Source organism: Oncorhynchus gorbuscha, linkage group LG12 (genome assembly GCF_021184085.1).
Source record: "Oncorhynchus gorbuscha isolate QuinsamMale2020 ecotype Even-year linkage group LG12, OgorEven_v1.0, whole genome shotgun sequence".
Taxonomy (NCBI): Eukaryota; Metazoa; Chordata; class Actinopteri; order Salmoniformes; family Salmonidae; genus Oncorhynchus; species Oncorhynchus gorbuscha.
Window position 1 is genome coordinate 26,202,049 of NC_060184.1, and position 21,797 is coordinate 26,223,845.

At 41.3% G+C, this 21,797-nt stretch overlaps 2 protein-coding genes across 3 annotated transcripts in view; one reads left to right on the forward strand and one right to left on the reverse strand.

Annotated features, from left to right (window-relative positions):
* Positions 1-12,076, forward strand: part of LOC123990782 (protein stum homolog) — a 31,845-nt gene extending 19,769 nt beyond the window's left edge. The window contains exons 2-4 of one of the 2 annotated variants that reach the window (XM_046291643.1): positions 9,300-9,479; positions 10,747-10,755; positions 11,267-12,076. In XM_046291643.1, coding sequence (XP_046147599.1) covers positions 9,300-9,479; positions 10,747-10,755; positions 11,267-11,301 — 224 coding nt within the window. In that variant the 3' untranslated portion in view covers positions 11,302-12,076. The remainder of the gene's footprint in view (positions 1-9,299; positions 9,480-10,746; positions 10,756-11,266) is intronic. The other variant, XM_046291644.1, reaches the window with a different exon arrangement.
* A 4,919-nt stretch (positions 12,077-16,995) lies between these two features.
* The window catches only part of LOC123990784 (inositol-trisphosphate 3-kinase B-like), a 58,680-nt gene continuing 53,878 nt past the window's right edge, over positions 16,996-21,797 (reverse strand). The window contains exon 8 of the mRNA XM_046291645.1: positions 16,996-20,659. Within this exon, the coding sequence (XP_046147601.1) occupies positions 20,438-20,659 (222 nt within the window). The 3' untranslated portion in view covers positions 16,996-20,437. The remainder of the gene's footprint in view (positions 20,660-21,797) is intronic.

Genomic DNA, 21,797 nt, shown 5'->3' on the forward strand with positions numbered 1-21,797 from the left:
AGTCTTGTTGTTGTGTTTGGACCCATGCCCTGGCAGGCATTGCTGTCTCATCAGCCAGTTTATACTAAACAGGCTACAGCATCTTCACACCACCTTAACACCACAAGGCCATCACGTCAACTGGGATGTCTCCAAGTCCGAAGACTGAAAGAAAATAAATACATGTAGCCACATTCACAGGAGCTGGGCTTAGTTGATATTTGTATTATTATGAGAGATTGATCTTTGCGAGGCCCAGATTTAGACTGGTCTCTGTTGGGCTGCTGAGTTGTCACAAATCTCTTCCCCTCTTGAGTCAGTGAGCCATATCTAACACACCCTGTCCTTGTGTTTTCTGTAATTGCTAGTGGCATGTGCTGTGTGCCAAATTAAGTTAAACAGAATCTTGTTAATTTGCACTGGATTTGATATGGCTATAATTGAAATAAATATATTTGCTGAACTGACGAAATAAATTAAAATCTGCTGGCATGTTTGTTAGTGCGTCACCAGCAGCTTTCTAGAGAGAGATAACCAAGTGGAATATGAATATTTATTATTAATTAGGCTGCCTTGCGAGGAAGATCAGATGGCGTGAGGACAGAGGGATGGGGATTCATTGACTGAGGGAAATGGCATTAGTTTTCATCCCCTGTGATCCTTATCTGTTTGGCGAGGCCCGTCCAATTGGAATTCAGTTTCTTTTTCAGCTTTCGCCTTTCATACTTCAATCGAGATCAAAGACTGTTCGTAGAAACACCCTTCAAAGATATGCCAATGGAAATGTTAAAATTAGCCTTTGGTATCTGCTATTTTAACTGTTCAGCATAGACCTATCCTCATTGTAGGCTGCATAAAGGTATATACAAGTAAATACAGTATATTAGGTCAATTAGGTCAACTGTTCATTTGATTGGTCTTGGTGGAGAATTAAAGAAAGACTCCTCTTTTAGTTAATTTTCCTCTACCTTTGTGTCTTCCCATTGTTTACATCATGTCAAGCTGTTGTGGAGGGAAAGACAGAGAGAGACAGTTGGATACATCATATAATGGTATTTTGACCATAGCAAACCATTACAATGGGATTCGCATAATGAAAAAGGCAGAATCAAAAACAACTTAGGAACCCAATTGGAAAGCCCAGAGAGACTCTTAAAAGTAAAACCACTGAAGCCCCTAACCTGTTACATAGCAGTTTTTAGTGCTTATGTTTATCCCAAGGCCTTCTGGATGGTTACATGGCTCCTATTGTATCACTCCCATTGCACTCCCTCCCCATGGCACAGCTGCGGTTTCCATGACAGCAGCTAAAGCCTACCAGAACAGAAGGCTTTCCCTACCTGTCTGCTCCGTGGACAGTTGTGCCTGTCTTTCTGGAGTAGGATGCATAACAGGGAGATTACGGGCTGTTTTAGGGAAAGCTAATTGCGTACACTTGAAACGACCACTCACATTTTTAAACCCTAGATGAAGTGATTGAAAATGAATAATGACACAGTACTGGGCTTTAGTAAACTTGTAGTAAACCCCATGACTGACATGCTTAGATTGAGCCCCTATATGCACAAGCATCAAATGCATGTCTAAGCTTCTCCACCGCCAGTCATGAATAAGATGCTGCACTAAGACTTAACGTAACTTTGACATCTCTAGAACACGAGTCATGACGTGAGTGAACACAGTAGGGCATATGCAGTATCTTACAGTACAATAGTGGTGCATCCAACACATGGAAAAGTGAACTTGCTTTATTAGGACAGAGAGAGAGAGAGAGAGAGAGAGAGAGAGAGAGAGAGAGAGAGAGAGAGAGAGAGAGAGAGAGAGAGAGAGAGAGAGAGAGAGAGAGAGAGAGAGAGAGAGAGAGAGAGAGAGAGAGAGACAGAGACAGAGACAGAGACAGAGACAGAGACAGAGAGAGAGAGATGCCATGGAGATCCTTGGTAAGGATAATGTCAGGCACACAACTTCCCTCTCTTCATCCATCCTGTTTTAATACAGTACAGCAACCAGGTGGCCATTAGACATGTAAATACACTGGGCTATAAAACATTTGCCGTCCGTGGTGAGTGGTTAAAGTGAGGTGTCAGAGTATGTACGGTACCAGCTGCATGCTGAATTATTAATGACAAGCCCTCTCTAAGAAATACACATGAGCCTTCCTTCCTTGAAGCAACTTAATCAGCTCCATCCGGACACTTTCTTTTTTCCATTACTGAAAACAGAGGAAAATGAGGTCTGGGTACACATCACAAAAGGATTCATAAGAGTACAGATCCCTCATATGATGCACGAGCTTCGGGCTGCATGCGGACATGTTGATGTGCTCCCCCAGTCTCTAATTGTGTTGACTGAACTCCCATAATGGCTTTGTGTCTTGGGTAAGAAAATATATTGAATTGTGGGTTTATTCAGATGCAGACAAGAAGACACTAGGTTACACTATTTGTGATCATGGTTGAGAGTTGACTAATTGATCTTTGACAGTGGGAATGCATTAAATTCAAAACTCCTTGAGGAGCTCTGTTAGTCCATTTAATCAGATTAACTACAGGCTTTGGACCAATGCTCATGTTGTCCTTATCTGCTCCACCTCTCTAGAAATAAGACTGTTGGTTGTCCTGTGGGAGACATAGCACTGGTATCATTGGCTGTCCCCCATCAGGAGAATCATGTTCCAGTCTCTCCCTTAAAATTGACTGTATTGTAAGCTAACATTGTTAGCATTGATAAACATTGATAAAGTGGAGTCTAATACCAGTGGGAGAATGGTGTCTGTTGCCAAGTTTTTCTGACTCTCCTTTAGATGTAGAAATGTTCTACAACCCACCACAATTACAACAGATACATGGAGTTGATATGAGATACTGTCTTTTATAACACAGTCAATCAATCTAGTATATTTCAATTCATACTGGATCTCTTTCTGTTCTAGATTCTGGCCATTCTCAATTAGACAGGTCATACATTGTAGCACCTGCAGCCTGTTAGTGTCTGGTGGCGATGTCTCAGGCCCAGAGTGCCTTCTAGGCTTGTCCTGGAACTTGAGCCCCTGCTTAATGTCATAAATTGAGGTCACTTATGCTCATAGAATTGTCCATTTCGGGTCTGTGCGCCAGGAAGACTTGGAAAACTGCACCATCAGAGCAGACTACACATCTGCATGTAACCTCAAGGCTAATACCATGTCTCCCAGGCACACACACACACACACACACACACACACACACACACACACACACACACACACACACACACACACACACACACACACACACACACACACACACACACACACACACACACACACACACACACACACACACACACACACACACACACACACACACACACACACACACACACACACACACACACTGTTACCAAGCTGTCACAGACAGTGTGTTAGCATCTGGGGACCAAAAACACACAGCAAGGCACAGAGTACTGTATGTGGGTCATGCTTTGATGCAAGCCCAAATGTCCAGTATTTTTATACTCTGTCGGCTGCCCCGATATGTTAGGAGGAGCCATAAAGATATAACCATAACAAAATTATGTTTATGTCCCTCTCCAGCTTGCTAGAGCATAAATGTTGTGGTATGCTGCCTCGATGAGAGAGAGAGCAGATCTGGGAGGAAGTTGCCCAAGCCTTCGTATGTTTACTTTACAAAGACAGTGTATCTAAATATTGCGGGAAACTGACCTTTTTTAATCATTCTGAAACTACATCATGTTCAATGTTCAATCATAAATGTGAAAATATAAGCTTTGAGTAGCACAGGCAAAAGTACCATTCAAATCATGAAGAAAAAGCTCTTTGGGTTATCGAACACGTTAGCACCTAGACTGAAGTGTGGAACAGCATACGAGGCCCATTGTTGCTCAGTACTGTTGGCATTGAGTTTGAGTTGTTAAATAGGGCAACTGCAAATAATAAAACCCCTCTTACTGTTGATCAAAGCAACTCAACTTTCCTTTAAAAAAAGTGTTCTCTCTCTCTTTCTCTCTCTCTCTTTCTCTCTGGAAAGTAGAAGCATTCACAATACTGGAGGGGACAAAACACACACACAAACAAACACAAACAAACACAAACAGGCAGGGAGAGAGAGAGGCAAGAAAGCCTTTGTATAAAAGTTCTGCTTCCTCACTGAGCTTAGATGAGTTCCCCTTTAATTCTGTCCCAAGTGGTCCCTTCCAAGGCCACTTGCAGTGAAAGTTCTCTCTCTAAAAAAAAACAAGGACTAAATGAGATAATTAACCTTCCACATTTTCAGTTGGCACTAAGTGCAAACGCTTCAGAAAATTACAGTCATCAGTGGCGTAATGCATGACGACGATGACACTAACCATACTCCTGGCTCTCACTCCACACACAGACTCAGTGCACGGGTGGGCGGGGGGAGGGAGGGAGGGATGGATGGATGGAGGGGTTGATGGGGGTTGAAATGTTGCTAATGAGGATTGGCCTGGGTGTGAAGGCGTTAGTAAGTCAGGGAGACAGTTGACTGTGGACAATGCTCTCAGTCTGTTAACAGCTTAGTGTCACAGATATAGAGGGAAAGAGAGAGAGGATAAGGGAAGAGAGAGACAGAAACAGAGAGTGAGACATCATTAGTGATGAAAATTCCACCAAGACATTTAACTTTAGTTCGCATTTCTTGTCATTTTAGGATTCTTGAAAGACGGGACGATCTCATATTTTTCCCCCAAATATTTGTATTGATAACATTTTAAATATATATTTTGATAGACCAAAGTACTGTATCAGCTATCACACCTAATTATTGCATTTGTTTATAAAATGCAACTAACTGGATTTATGTCAACTCTGTCAGACACCATAAAAGGCATTTCATTTTTAAATGTATTGTTCAACAAGTGTTTTAAATGTCTTGATTGTTTAATCCTAAAATTACATTATTCAAATATGTAATACAAGTCTCGAAACATGTTTTTATTTTATAGTGTTATGTAGTGCTCCAGGGCTAATTTTGTTAGCATTTTAGTTTTTCTAGATTCAGAGCATAAAACAACATTTAAAAAAGAAAACATTATCTAGCACAGCAAATACTGAAATAGTTTAAGCATATGTTATTTTTTAATTTTTTAGGGAGAATATTTTCAAAAAAAGGGGGATCTTAAGGGTGTTAGCCATCAGTGACAGAGTTGACAAGCCACTGACGGAGTTGACAACAGATACTTAAAATATACTTATTTTTGCCTCTGAAAATAAAAGTTGAATGCAAGCATTTGTAAAACAAAGAAATGGTTCATTTGAAAATCACCCCAAAAAAGAAACATTCTATCAGATCTTTCGGAACTCTGATGGAGTTGACGATAGGCAAAAATCTTACGGGAAATCATATTTTTCATCTTCATTCAAGTGGTACACAACATTTTTGTTGTTGTTTTTCCTCACTTGCTTTATGACTTTAAAACCTAATTTAAATAAACATATTTGAACCAAAATTCACATGCTATCTTAATCTATCAGGGAGCTGGAGTTAACAGTTTATGGTTGTGACCTTGGTGATTTCAACTTTGTTTGTTTAAATATATCAAAAGTAGAGAACTTTACAAACCATGAGTGGTTTTGTTGTACTACATGTAATGAGGACATGATGGTATACAGTGCATTCGGAAAGTATTCAGACCCCTTTACTTTTTCCACATTTTGTTACATTACAGCCTTATTCTAAAATGGATTAAATAAAAATAAAATCCTCATCAATCTACACACAACATCCCATAATGACAAAGGGAAAACTGTTTTTTAGAAATGTTTGCAAATGTAATAAATATAAAAGACTGAAATACCTTATTTACATAAATATTCAGACCCTTTCCTATGAGCTCAGGTGCATCTTGTTTCCATTGATAATCCTTGATGTTTCTACAACTTGATTGGAGTCCACCTGTGGTAAATTCAATTGATTGGACATGATTTGGATAGGCACACACTTGTCTATATAAGGTCCCACAGTTGACAGTGTATGTCAGAGCAAAAACCAAACATGAGGTCAAAGGAATTGTCTGAAGAGCTCCGAGACAGGATTGTGTCGAGGCACAGATGTGGGGAAGGGTAGCAAAACATTTCTGCAGCATTGGAGGTCCCCAAGAAGGCAGTGGACTCCATCATTCTTAATTGCAAGAAGTTTGGAATCTCCAAGACTCTTCCAAGAGCTGACCACTTGGCCAAATGGAGTAATCGGGGGAGAAGGGCCTTGGGCAGAGAGCTGACCAAGAAGCCTATGGTCACTCTGACAGAGCTCCAGAAGGACAACCATCTCTGCAGCACTCCTCCAATCAGGCCCTTATGTTAGAGTGGCCAAACAGAAGCCACTCCTTAATAAAAGGCACGTCAGCCCGCTTGGGGTTTGCCAAAAGGCACCTAAAGGACTCTCAGAACATGAGAAAAAAGATTCTCTGGTCTGATGAAACCAAGTTTGAACTCTTTGGTCTGAATGCCAAGCGTCATGTCTGCAGGAAACCTGGCACCATCCCTACGGTGAAGCATGGTGGTGGCAGCATCGTGCTGTGGGGATGTTTTTCAGCAGCAAGGGCTGGGAGACCAGTCAGGATGAAGGGAAATATGAACGATGCAAAGTACAGAGAGATCCTTTATGAAAACCTGCTCCAGTGCGCTCAGGACCTCAGACGAAGGCGAATGTGCACCTTCCAACTGGACAATGACCCTAAGCACACAGCCAAGACAATGCAGGAGTGGCTTCGGGACAAGTCTCTGAATGCCCTTGAGTGGCCCAGCCAGAGTCCGGACTTGAACTCGATCAAACATCTCTGGAGGGACCTGAAAATAGCTGTGTATGGACGCCCCCCCCATCCAATCTGACAGAGCTTGAGAGGATCTGCAGAGAAGAATGAGAGAAACTCCCCAAATACAGGTGTTCCAAGCTTGTAGCATCATACCCAAGAAGACTTGAGGCTGTAATCGCTGCCAAAGGTGTTTCATCAAAGTACTGAGTAAAGGGTCTGAATACTTATGTAAATGTGATGTTTACATTTTCTAGTTTTAATACATTTGCTAAAATGTCTAAAAACTTGTTTTTGTTTGCTTTGTCATTATGGGGTGTTGTGCGTAGATTGATAAGGAAAACAAACAATCAATTTCATCCAGTTTAGAAGAAGGCTGTAATGTAACAAAATGTAGAGAAAAGAAAGGGGTCTGAATAGTTTACGAAGGCACTATAGCTGATCCTGCTCATTCCTGATTCATTTAGGATTTTAGACTATTCTGACGGAGTTCAGATCTCTGAACATATTCTTTAGGAATCACAGTTTTGAGATAAATATTATTTAAATTCAGAGAGCACTATTGTAAGAAACTTCACAAGGCCCATTTTCAGTTAATATGAATTATTGCCTGTTTTAGGAGAGTTCGACGTTGGGATCTTTTGCTCTGGACAAGGGCATTTCAGAGCACAGAGCTGACATGGAAATGAATAATATTGAAAATATTTATAAAATTCCAAAATCAAATTTCCCCTTATAAAATCCCCCTAAATGTTTGCCCAAATAATGCAACAAAATCTTCTTATTTTTGTTCAATAAAAAAATGGTTTTCCCTGCCAGAAAAGGATTGTCCCGGTTTTCAAGAATCCCTGCATTACTAATTTATTGTGCTAATGACAGCTCTAATGATGTATGATGTTATAAATGACATTGCAGAAAGCTCTTATATCTGTGACCAGATGCTGTACTAATGGTTTTAGGCCTTTTGCAGTGTGTACCAATTGACATAACATTTCTGGGTGGTAGTTGATAGCTGCCCCCCCCCAAATATATATATATGTTGATGCCCTCACATTCCTACGTGTGCTCTGGTTGTATTTAGAATTACTGGGAGGAGACTGTTTTTTTTGTCATCTCTCATGAATTTATAATTTTTACTCTCCAGAACCATGGCATAATTTAGATTTGTAACTGATTCATTTACAGCAGGATGTAGCCTTCATTTGAAAAGGACACAGCAATTAAGCAGCATCTTAAGTCGGTCCGAAATCACCTGACCTGCCATGTTCAATCTCACATACATAACCCTCTAAATGATTTGGATGAGATCCTTATATCAATCAATTAAAGAACATATTACAAAGATTAAGATTATGGTCCTTCTAACATTTTGTGTAGAATTGATTCTCTATGACCCCCCCATGTAAACCTACCAATCTGATCAAATTATTAAATGGGCTCACCATCTGAACAAGCCAAACTTGGCACAGGACCAGTGAACACAAGGACTGCTCGTTCCCTGCTGCCAACAGATTTTTGGGCTCTTTCCCTGTAAATGATGTTTATCTGTGTTTGGACGAAAGGCTATTCTTAGCCTGATTGGCCCGTTGTAAAGGAAAGGGAGGCAGACCTCTGGCACTAAGAACTCTATGTGTCTCGTTGGATTCTTGAGGATGATTAATGGTATGTCTCATTGAACAACCAGATTGAAATGAAACATAGTGGAAAAGGGGAAGGTTATTTATCCGTCCACTTCCTTTAGTTCCTATTTAGGGGAAGTAACCCTGATTTATTTGACGATTGAGAATAGTTCATATTGTGGAAGCACTGATATTTTCCTCTTAATTGTGGTTCTCCTCCTGGCAAATGACCCAGCAATGACAGAGAATAGATGTCCCTTGCTTCCATCCATTTTGTTTTGGGATTATCTGTTTGATTTGCCCAAAAAAGGTAGACTGTGACTACTGCAGAATCAAGCTAGTTAAGCAGGCATTATCTTTGGAATTCCTTTTCCTCTCCTTCCTAAAGGATTATCTAGGGACGGGTGTTGTAAATTAGCATTTGCTATACGCACACGCACTCACACACACACACTGTGGTCCCTATTCAAATCAACCATAAAATATGTTGATGCTAATTAAACATTATCCTAGTCACATGAGAAAGCTCCAACCCAACCCTCTGACCTAGAACTGTAAATAATATGTAATTTTGCTTTAGATCCAGGGCTGTGGGTGTGGGTGTGTGTGGGGGGGGTCAGGACCTGTATGAGTTGGCGATAGAAAGGGTTTGATTCAGATCCCCAAAGGCACAAGGAGTTGCATCAGTCTCAGCCATATATACTTCAAGCTTATTATTCAACCTTAGCCTAATTGACTTAACAATGTTTTGGGCCATAAGTCAGTATACATAGTGTTACTCTGCTGCGTATGAATTCATACTGTATTTTAAACTGCCTTTTCTCTTTGATCTCCCAACATCCTGTCTTTGTGAATTTGCTTTGTCCCAAGTCCTAATATGTGTGCATGTTTGCGTGCGTGCATTCGTGCCTCTGCGTGTTCTCTCTGCAGGTACGTTCGTGTCTGCCTTCACGGTGCTGTGCGGAGCGCGGACAGACCTGCCTGACCGCCACATGTGCTGTGTGTTTTGGCTGAACATCGCGGCAGCCTTCATCCAGATCCTCACAGCCATCATCATGGTGGGCTGGATCATGAGTATTTTCTGGGGCATGGACATGGTCATCCTGGCAAGTAGGTGTCACTCTGCCTTATGCATTTCCACGTGATTGAGGTAACTTCAGAAAGTCTATGTGGATTAGGTTTATTATTGTGTATCAACCGTCTTTACGGGACATTTTCAAGGAGCCCATCATAAGACAGGTTAGAAAAGGTCCAGAAAGGTCATATGGGGACCTCGCACATGAACTGAACACACATGTACTGAACACAGAGTTCAAGCTGATGTCAGATGTCAGCAGGGATGCGTTATAAGGTGCCTAGATGCAGGCGGAACAGATACGAACATTCCATGAACTAATGCGTTTTTGTGCGGGTGGGGAGGGAGTGTATGATGATGGTGTTGTTTGTATGTTGCGTCAACTGATTTGATGTATTTATGTGGAAGCAGCAGCACTCTTATTGTCCATGTCAACGTAGATAATAGCATATCTATGTTCATGGGCAGGGTTAGGAGTTTTTCTTGACCACAGGAAAAGCTCCTGGTCCTGTTCATAGAGGGTTGTGTATGATATCCTCTCTATACACTTTGCAGCCACAGCCCCGACAGACAGGTTTTTACATGTGGTTTGATGGGTGCTGTAATTACCTCTCTCTCTCTTCAACGCTCACTGCAGATTGAATTGCGTAGCTAAAGGCACTTCTCTGAATGTAAATGTCAAAATATCTCCATCTCTTTAAGAGGAAATGACCAGAATAGATATATTGGCTCACATTGTGAATGTGATACTTGGCATATAGATCCCACTCTTCCGCTTGTACTATCTTGTGTCTGCTTTATGTTATCACTTGAGGCAGTTCCATTCAAATGAACCATGCTCTATAGCTACAGAGTTCTCCCCATTGGTTCCACTGATGCTTCATTTGATTGGCTTGGATTTCATTAGTAGAGTTCTCTCTCTCTCCATGCCACATAAGGGGATGGATTCCTTTGAATCGTGACTATTGCTATTGTTCGCAGAGAGCAGGCCTTTGTCAGGATAGCAATGTGGCATTAATTGCTGTGAGCGTGAGAGGAACACTGTTGAGCATATTCGTGTTGTTATAATTAATCCTGTTATTGAATTTAACCACTGAGCTCCAGATCTTGCCTTCTAACTAACCCATCTTCTTTTCATATCGAAGAGGGCTGTTTTCAACAGTGTTTGTTTACTACAGTAATCTTTCTCTGGACATTTTCTAGAACATGCTGTTCCACTGTGTAACATGCAGCTTCTCACAGTCGAAATATGAATTGTTCTCATGTTTCTTCTCTCTGTTACTCCTCCTAAATGGATGCAAGTTTCTGATGGTAGGTACTGCATGCATAGTAGTACACAGCTGCCTCAACTCACTCGCTGTCACCATTGCTTTTTCCTACTCCATCAACTCTCCATCTCCGTCAATGTGCCTGTGCCTCCACCACCTCCCCTCTGGCTGTACCTCACACTGTTTGGGTTTGATGTCCTCCGCCGTGCTCATTATAACGCTCCCCTGAATGTCCTCATCCCTGTCCCAGTCCGAGCATGCTTTGCAGCTTGCATCGTCACAGATCAGCGAAGACACTATGCTTCTGAGCTGTTCTGGATCTGCAACTGAGATCAGGACTCTGCCTCAGCAGTGCATGTCTGGGAAGAGTTCTCTAAAGGATTTTCCGATAGTATATATTCAAATGTAATTCTCTTATATCTTAAAGTTTCACTTGGAAACATTATGCCATACTCAGTTTACTCAGGTTATTCAGGGGTCACTTATACCCCAGGCCATTGCACTCAGTTTATTCAGGTGACGTGTAACCTCACTACGCCCTCTCTCTCATCCAGGCTATAGGGATCAGACGGTTCCCCAGCAGGTTTAAGGCTGGCCCAGCCCAGCTCAACGTGAAGCCTTGATGTACAGTTGTCTCCTATCGCAACATCCCCCTGGGGGAGAGCCAAGGGAGGATGATATTCACAGGCTTAACCCCACCCTACCTACTGTACCATATCGCTTACTGCTACTACTGCAGCTGCAGCTCCACTTCACAGCTCAGTGATAGAATGAGGAGCACGTCAACATTGATGGAGAGGTGTTTTCTACATGTGCCCAAAGTGTCATGTGAAGAAAATAACAGAATGAATTATGAATATGTGCCAACTGTATGTACAGTACTATACCGTGTGCTAAGGACTATCCATCCTGTCCGGGGCACTAATTCAGTGTTCAGGGGTCTTTATGAAAACAAATGAAATGTGCAGTTTATTCCTCTGTATGTTATCAGCTGTTCAACCACACTCTTATTATGACTAGTAGACTTCAGTAGACTGAAGATGGTATCAGTGCCTGTCAAGTCCGCCAGGATTGTATAGTATGTGATGTTATTAATGGTCTAATGCCGCCGTTTTTATCTCAATATCAATAATTTCTTGGTAACAATTAAGTACCTTCCTGTAATAGTTTTCCATTAAAATGGTCAAAAAGAAACAAAAAGGTCTTCTTAGCGAAGGGCAATTACTCAAGCAAGAATTCCACTAGGACTGTCTGGGAGTGGTTTGAGTAGGGAGGGGAAAACTGAAAATGAGCTGTTATTGGCAGAGAGGTTTGGAACTCTCTTTCTTATTGGTCTATTAACTATTTTAACGCATGGTGATGTCACCATGGAAGGCCAAAACTCCATCCCACCAAAACAGGCTGACATTTCAGGCAGCCATTTCAAACAGCTCTTACACTATAAGGGCATTATCATAATTCTTACGAATTCACAGTATTATTCCAACCTCATAGTGTGGAAATATATATAAAACACAGACAAATCTCATTTTTTGACTGCACTGGGCCTTTAAAACGTATGGCACATGGAGATGCACTTGTTTTACATCCAGTAATATTCTGCATGGATACCTTTGTATCGTTTTTCAGATATGTCTATTGTATATAAAGACTGCTCACATCACACGCACACACATTTATAGCCTTCTGTGACTTTTGCACTACTATTTAATGGTTGTTGTTTCTGTTGTTCAATGTCAGTGTATTGTTCAGTGAATCATTCTGGGCCAGTTGCCATAGATACTGTCCATTAATTAAGTGTCTGCGTGTCACACATGGGACTAAAATGAATGTAATTGGTTATTTTTGCCTCGTGCAAATGACAGGAGAAGAGTGAGACACAACTACAGCGACCAGTTGTGCTGTATGATCCATTTAAATAGTGGTATTTTTAAGCTAGAAATAATAGAAAAGTGGAAAAACATAGATGGTAGCATTGTTTTGAAGACACGTTTAAACACGTTTATTACAGTCAGTTCCCTTAAATAGAGCCAGGCGAGAGCTGACAGGAGCGTGAAAAAAGTGTCAGAGGAATGTAGCTAGCAGTCGGCCAGATATGACATTTTGTTCAGATGGATACTTTTAAGTTATGCAGTTTAATCTTGTACTTTGTCGAGATTCAAGAATGGAAGCATTTGTCAGTGGCTCGTGTTTGAAGAAGAGTGTGTGATAAGTTTATTTCAGTATTACGGATAACAAAAGTGTAAAGAAAAAGATTTAGCTCCAACCATCGATATGTCGCATTTCATGATCCCTGCACTTGAATGCAATGGATTGTGAAGAATATAACATCCTCATTGGAGACTGAAACGACTTTCACAAAAGGAGATATTCAATGTATCTGTGAAATTTAAAGACCACTTCTAACTGTTCAATTATTTTACAGAATAAATAAGATGATTGCAACAAAAATCTGTAATATCAGATTGGTGTACAGAATATCAAATATAAGTGACACGCTCAATAAACACAGTATGTAATGAAAAACTCTGTTTTTGTACTGAATATGTGGAAGTTTTAACAGGCTCTCTCTTGTCTTGATCGGCCAGAGCTGTTACTAGACCGTTCCCATTGAACCAGACGGTTAACAGCAGATAGTTAACCCAATTTTTTCCCCCTCCATAAGCAGACCTGTTGTTGAGAGGTTTCTGGTACTTCTCCACTTGCTACGATAACAGCACTTGAACAAAGGTGCCATTAGGGGACACAGAGGCTTTGAGGGACGGGAGGATAGCGAGGGAGGGGTCAGCCATTGTGCAGAGCTGAGCGGGAGAGTTGATAGAGAGACAAAGGTGCCTGCGCGCTCTAGTGGTCAGTACAGGGCCCAAAAGTATTCGAAAACCTCGGTAAGGTTTGTTGTGGGTAGGCAGACATGGCTTCACAATTGTCCTAAGACCAATTGTCTAAGGTTTATGATGGAATGTTGTATAACAGGGTATTTACGTAGAGCAATTTTGTCTTTTGCGTCTCACATTTTATTGTTGAAAATGCAACCAGACTGTTTAACAATGTGTCATTGATGTAGCGTGCTAGATAATGGTTATCCTTGGATATCCTCTTTTTCTCTGCTTCAAAGCAGCAGACAGATAAACATCATCTCTATTGAATCAACAGTAAAAAGGATATTGTTACAGTATTTGTCTTTAATATGCCTTGGAAGGATTCGTTGCCTCTGATAGCGGGCTATTAGATCCCTTTTCTCCAAATTTGGAATTCTCTCTCCTGGTTGAACAGACATTTCATGTTGGATCTTTTCAGACAGCGACAGACAGTACACAGCATTCTATTAATGATTAGGAGACAGTAAGGTGATGGTAAGATGGTGATACACCAAGACGTGTAGAGATTTGATCCCAGAGCCTGCGGTGGGAGAAGAAAGAGCATTAGTCTATTGTTTCAACCATGACATTACAGGCCAGTAGGGGGCGCTCTGACCTTTATAAAACGACTAAGACACTGCTCATCTCAGCAATGGTGCCACTGAAAACCTGACTATGCTGATCTCTAGTAGAGTCTTCATGGTTATAACTCAAGGTGCCTCACGTTACTGGTTGACACAGATGTCTAATGTCATTCATTTTCACACATCACCTATCTGATGGAGTCCTACCTCTCAGCGGGCTGTTCATTTTCTGTCTCAGAGAATGTGAGTGAATGTAAGGTAATGGGAGACAGTGCTTCCTCGATCCTTTGGATATGATGAGGCCTCAGCTCTGCTTCTTGTCTGAGGGTTATCAGAGGTATGACATACATTTCCTCTGGGTTTCTGTAAAGTGGGACTCCAGCATTCCACGCTCTCTGTTTCCTATGATGCTGTTGGCTGAGGAATGTACAAGAAGTGTTCTCACCATCACCAGCTGCTCTGTTTCTCAGTGACATCACTGAATAAACAACACATGCATATGTAAAGTAAAGGTAATCCTTTGTGAGATGTATGCTGTACATAATTGTTTGGTCTATCGTCAGAAGCCGGGAAGCCCAAAATGACTGTGGCATGCATCTTGGGCAATTTCTACCTTGGATGTGATGTCCCTCACACTAATGCAGTCAGCTAGGACTGTTGAATGGCATTCATGACATTTGTTCAAATGCAACCTAAACCTCTACAAATTGACCTCATAGATTGCTCTGTTGTTTGATAGACCTGTTCCAGGGGCTAATTGGGCATGTTGCCATGGTGATCTATAAACATCTTGGGCAATTCCCATAACCTGATTGACAGAGCTGTACTTCCCTGCAAAATGTATGTGCAAACTAACTTCAAGACTTTAAAAAAGTACAGTTTTTGAAATTATCTGAACATTCCACCCAGTTCAATTGATGACAGCGTAGCCTAGTGGTTAGAGCGTTGGACTAGTAACCGGAAGGTTGCGAGTTCAAACCCCCGAGCTGACAAGGTCTGTCGTTCTGCCCCTGAACAGGCAGTTAACCCACTGTTCCCAGGCCGTCATAGAAAATAAGAATGTGTTCTTAACTGACTTGCCTGGTTAAATAAAGGTCAAATAAAATTTAAAAAATAAACAGCTGACCACAGGAGGTTGGTGGTACCTTAACTGGGGAGAACAAGCTCGTGTCAGTGAGTGGAGCAGAATGAGTGGAATGGTATCAGATACATTAAACATATTGTTTCCAGGTGTTTGATGCTATTCCATTTGCTCTGTTCTGGAAATGATTATGAGCCATTCTCCCCTCAGCAGCCTCCTGTGCAGCTGACATGTCATCCTTACCCCATGACTGAGATTTGCTTTATCACTTTCTGTCATCATCTCCGGAGATCAGCCCTGAGCCTTTTTACATCGACACTTCATGAGATGACTAGCAGAAAGGCTTACCCTGTTACACATGCAAGCCGTTGGCTACAGTATATTGTGATGAATATGGATGGGAAGATGGGATGGGGAAGAGAGGGAGGAGAGAAGAAGAGAGGATGTATGGGTGGGTTTCCTGCATGGCCCCTCTCCAAGCCTCCCTCTCCCCAGGCCAGCAGCGTTGTTCAGGCTCCCTGCCAGCCGCCTGACTCAGGCCAAGCATTACTAAATAAGGCAGTCCTCTCCTCCTACTTTGGGGAAAAAACACCCGAGCAACTCAATAAGATCATCATCATTCTCCCACGGCCACACCACCTCTTCTCACACTTCTGCATTAGTTCTGTTTTTAGTGTTCATGTAGTGTTTATTTTGACCTGTAACTCTGACGCACGCAGAGAATTATACTGTTTGTGGAAATGTAATGCTTCTCATGCCCCCTGACCTTCCATCTAACAAATAACATCTGCTTGTCATGATGTAGTTTGGCCACTAGAGAACAGCAAATCCATCACCCAAAAAAAAGAGCCTGATCTAAAATGAGCGAATCACACCATCTAAACACTGATAGATTTGGTGCTATTTCGGTGCTGTAATCATTTCAGAGGAAATCAACAGTTTGTTATACAGTAATTGACCACATAATATAATTAGATGAATCTCTATTTATACTTTCAGTGCTTGGGATTGTTGACATTATATTTTTATGTTAGCTAGTGGCCAAGCGGTACATACATACTAACACTTTTATTTGCTACAATGCCATGTTGAAAATGACCCATGTAATAAGCTGATGACTAAGAGGAGACATAAATAGACAAACATAATTAATAAACAAACCCCTACAGCACCGGCAAATGATGTATTTGTCTTTACATGTCAAGTGGCAGATTCATATATGGCTAACTATGACCTTCCTCATCTAGGGTTGGTGTTCTTCTAAATGTGTTGATGCGTGATTGTTGTCGTGTTTCCAGGTGCTGGTGGCTCCTTGCCTGTCAGTTGTCACGTGAACAGTTGGTGTGAGTGTTTACTCTCTGACCATAATCATGTTCTGGTAAAAACAACACTTCCTATAACAGGTATATTCTTAGACAATACCCCATGTAGCAAAGCGGCCTAGGGGTGGGATGGTGTACTTCTCCTCTCTGCGGGGAGCTCTGAAAGCATGCTGCCATGTAGCTCCTTAGATTTACCTGATCTGATTCCAAGTCGAATGTAGGCTACATCTCCCTGTGCTTGTGAGATCTGGTTGGTCAAATGTCTATACATGAGGGAGACAGGGAGAGAGATTTGTCTCATATGACACGATGAAAAGATTAAGAGCAGACTGTGTGAAATGTGCTTGACAAGAAGCCCATGTGGAATAGCTACACTTACCTGTGTCGTCACCGTACCAGAGCACGTTGTACATTCAAGTAAAAGGCACACACACATGGTAGCGTTTAAGCCATTGTTCAAATTTACTACAGTAAAAATGGTACAGTCAAGAATATTTTTTGCTTGCAGTATTGACATGATGGCATGATTTACATAAGCAGATCCATGGGGTGACAGCACAATGACCTGAAGAGCAGGGGTGGGATTGGGTCCACAACTCCCTGTAAATTCCATTTCATTCAATAAGAATTCCAGGTCAGTCTTTGAATTCGGAGCTAATTTAATATTATCTCCAACAATCCCACATTCCAATTCAAATTCAATTTCCTCAGGCTTTCATATCATGTCACTGTTCAGACAGCCTAGCTATACTGGAAATATAGAAATATAAGTTGAAATAATTTCAAACAAATCCTGCGGTCAATGTTTGATACTAAGTGCATTAATTCAATTTACTAGGAAATGTACCAATATTGAATTCCAATGCCAATTCAATTCAAATTCAAACGGTCCAAAAAATATCTTTTCAATTCAATTGCAATTACATAACTTCAAGATAGCTGAATTAACTCTCCACATGAGCGAATTAAAAAAATTCCAAATGAAATTGGAATGAACCCCAACCCTGCAGAGGATCTCAAGCACAATGTCCCCACAGTGTCACAGCACAAGGCTGGGAGAGGAAGGACTCAATCATGTCAACCTGGAACAGGGATGACAGATGAGGTTGCTATGGCAATCTCCATGTCAACCACTCTTTGGCCAGCGTAGCCCAAAACCAGATCATAGGTGTCACAAGGCACAAAAGAACACCTGGTAGAGTGCACAGAACACAGACTTCTTGTTCATCTCTAAAACATACAGTATTATTTACACATTGTAAGAAGCCGTGACCATTGTATATTACAGTGACCTACTAAATGATTATATCATGACTGACTTTCAACAAAAATGAAAACACATGCATTAGTGTACTTGTGCAAATGTCACAAAGAAATAAATATGGTCATGAGTATATCATTCTAAGAGACTTCACAAAAACGGCAAGCACAACGACAGAGGAGGGATTTGAAAGAAGTTACGGAAGAAATATTGAAGTAAGAGAATAAAGGCAACATATTAAAATCAAAGTCACAATGTGTTTCTGGAAAATGCACCCATGTCATTTGTTTTATGCTGCTCAGTGTAATACAGTTCAGTAACAGCAGAGGGCACTATACTCTTTATTTCTGTCCTTTCTGGTCCAGTGCAATGGGCCGATAGTATCACTCTCATGCAAACATAACACAATCCTGTACATCACATTATATTTAGATTCAGAAAGTGTATTAGTCACATGCACAGTGTTGCAGATGTAAATGCAGGGTACAGTGAACATCTGCAGTGCAGGCCATTAATATCAAGTCATACTTTAACATACCAAACTGTATTTATTTCGAAACGTTTCAGGTTGATAACCCTGATACAAAGGTAAAGTAGTTCAACGGCACTCAAAGACAGGACAAGTAAAGCACAAAGTTTTACGCCTTGGGTATTGGTCAAAACTATTGGTCCAGTTTGTCCTGCTAGAATCAACTGCCTCAAGCTCCACCCATTAAAGGCCATGGAGAAGTGAGCTGTTTCTTTAGGACATGATGTTTGCAGTCCTAACACACCACACTCCTCTCAGTTCCTTAGATATAGGTGAGAGAACAGTCATTTCAAAACAAGGCCAACCTCACCTCACTCTCATAACTAGGACTATTGTATGTGATATGGCTATTAAAGGTGAATGACTATTAAACCCTAAAGTAAACTATTAAAAAAGGGTATTGACGCCCATAAAAAAACTCCCATACCATGCAAGTTACTCTTTCTATGGTCAATGTCATGCACGTGTGATCCGACTGTGATCAAAAACATGACTCAATGCTAATTGAATCCAAACAGACAATGATGACAATGTTGATCTGTTAAATGCCTAATCTCTCTGTCTGTATACTTAATAAATAGACAGTAGACAGACAACACCCCATTCGTTTTGTTTGCCACCTCAGGATGTTTGGGCATCAGGCAGGAATGGTATATATGAATGTCAAATTGCCATGCAAACAGCAATCACCATCTGTCTTGTGCCCAATAACAGGATCCTAGGAAAACAGGATGGGGTGGGTTCATTCTAAGAGCAGTGATTATTATGGGTGTACAGTGGTAGACGATATACATTAATGACGGAGTCACAGGTGATGTCATCTCTGACTAATGGAACCATTAAAATAAGATAATAAAACCTGGGCCCGGTTTCCCAAAAGCATCTTAAGACTAAGTTAATCTTAGAACCATAGGGTACTAGCATGCTAGCAGATACCCATAGACTTTTGAGTCATTGCGCTAAACTACCTCTAACTTCCTTCATATTGGACACAAAGACATGAAAATGGTATCCACTAGTTGATCTGAGTCAAAGTAGATAAAGGGCCTCACTGCCAAGATCCCAAAGTATCCCTTTAAGATGGGAAACCGGGCCCTGGTCTTTTTATGTCTGCTGAAAGGCTGAGGCACTTGGCATATTTAGAATGCAAACTCATTCTCACTTGGTTAAGAGCCGTTTCCTGTTAGTCGCCCACTCCATCTGCTTCATGTACATTGACCTCTGAACTGACAGTCACTCCTCAATGGTTTGGATTACAGGAATGTCAACATTAGCCTTAATAAAATAGGTCATAATTACATATCAGAGTGCATTAACTTATGCCACCTTCTCTACATTCCCTCCAAAAAAACTGGAATGAATTTAGGCACAGCACAGTCTGAAGTACACTATTACATAATGAGGTACAAACTGAATGCATTCTACTGAAATGTGTCTTCTGCATTTAACCCAACCCCTCTGAATCAGAGATGTGCAGAGGGCTGCCTTAATCGACATCCACGGCGCCCGGGGAACAGTGGGTTAACTGCCTTGCTCAGAACCACAGATTTTTACATGGTCAGCTCGGGGATTCGATCCAGCAACTGCCCAACGCTCCTACTCGCCAAGCTACCTGACCCTGGACATTTTCTGTAAATCTTAAATTGTATATAAGTTTATAAACACAGGAAGTGCCACTATTCTGAATCCAACTATTTCAAATGTTTGGCTTTTACCACAAGGCATGCACCATAGAAGTTGTAACTGCAGTGATACACACTGTTAGTTAACACTAAAATATATTTTTAAACTGTTTTAAAACAAAACAAACTAAAATCTCAAGAAGGGTTGTCACGGACTAGCTGCAGAGAAGGAACCTAACCTAACCCGTGGTCTCATCAGAACAGAAACACACTGTACAGCAGTATGTACAGAATCTACAAGTTTACACAAAACACTTATGTGGTTACAGTTTGATATCTGGGGCCAGGGGAGAAGGGGAATAAGGGAGGGAGGGGTAGCTTTTTGGGGACATCAGAGGCGTCATTGTAGTGCGAGGTGGTGGTCCTGTCGGGGTTAGGATTGAGTTGAGGCGGGGGGACAGTCCCTTTTTAGAGTGAGTCTGGCTTTGGGGTCACCACCATGTGGGTGAGAATGTCTATGAGGTGGTCCAGGCCATAGAGGTAGCCATCCTCGCGGTTGCCCTCCTCCCAGGTGGCCCTGTGACTCAGGACCTGTCCTTTAGGCAGAGGGGTAGTCTTCCCAAAGTCTATCATCCACACCTTGGCCTGCTCACGCTTGTCATGGACGAACAGCAGTGAGCTGCCAATCACCTGGGGAAGGAGAGAGGGATCCATCTTAGTCCTCAAAACACTGAGACCAAAACAAAAATATGTTTACAATAGGCTAGGACAGAAAGTTTCAAATAGAGTTGGAATGTGTGTATGGTAGCCATTTTAATAATAATAGTAACTTATTACGTTTATACAGCGCCTTGCAAAAGTATTTACCCTCCTTGTCGTTTTTCCTATTTTGTTGCATTACGACCTGTAATTTAAATGTATTTTTATTTGGATTTCATGTCATGGACATACACAAAATAGTCCAAATTGGTGAAGTGAAATGAAAAAAAAAACTTATTTAAAAAATAAAAAAAATGGAAAAGTGGTGCGTGCTTATGTATTCACCCCCTTTACTATGAAGCCCCTAAATAAGATCTGGTGTAATCGATTACCTTCAGAAGTCACATAATTAAGTAAATAAAGTCCACTTGTGTGCAATCTAAGTGTCACATGATCTGTCACATGATCTCAGTATATATACACTTGTTCTGAAAGGCCCAAGAGTCTGCAACACCACTAAGCAAGTGGCACCATGAAGACCAAGGAGTTCTCCAAACAGGTCACGGACAAAGTTGTGAAGAAGTACAGATCAGGTTTGGGTAATAAAAAAATATCTGAAACTTTGAACATCCCATGGAGCACCATTAAATCCATTATTAAAAAATGGAAAGAATATGGCACCACAACAAACCTGCCAAGAGAGGGCCGCCCACCAATACTCATGGACCAGGCAGGGCATTAATCAGAGAGGCAACAAAGAGACCAAAGATAACCCTGAAGGAGCTGCAAAGCTCCACAGCAGAGATTGGAGTATCTGTCCATAGGACCACTTCAAGCCATATACTCCACAGAGCTGGGCTTTACAGAAGAGTGGCCAGAAAAAAAGCCATTGTTAAATTAAAAAATAAGCAAACACGTTTGGTGTTCGCCAAAAGTTATGTAGGAGACTCCCAAAACATATGGAAGAAGGTACTAAAATGTAGCTTTTTGGCCTTCAAGGAAAACTCTATGTCTGGTACAAACACAATAACTCTCATTACCCCGAGAACAACATCCCCACAGGGAAGCATGGTGGTGGCAGCATCATGCTGTGGGGATGTTTTTCATCGGCGGGGACTGGGAAACTGGT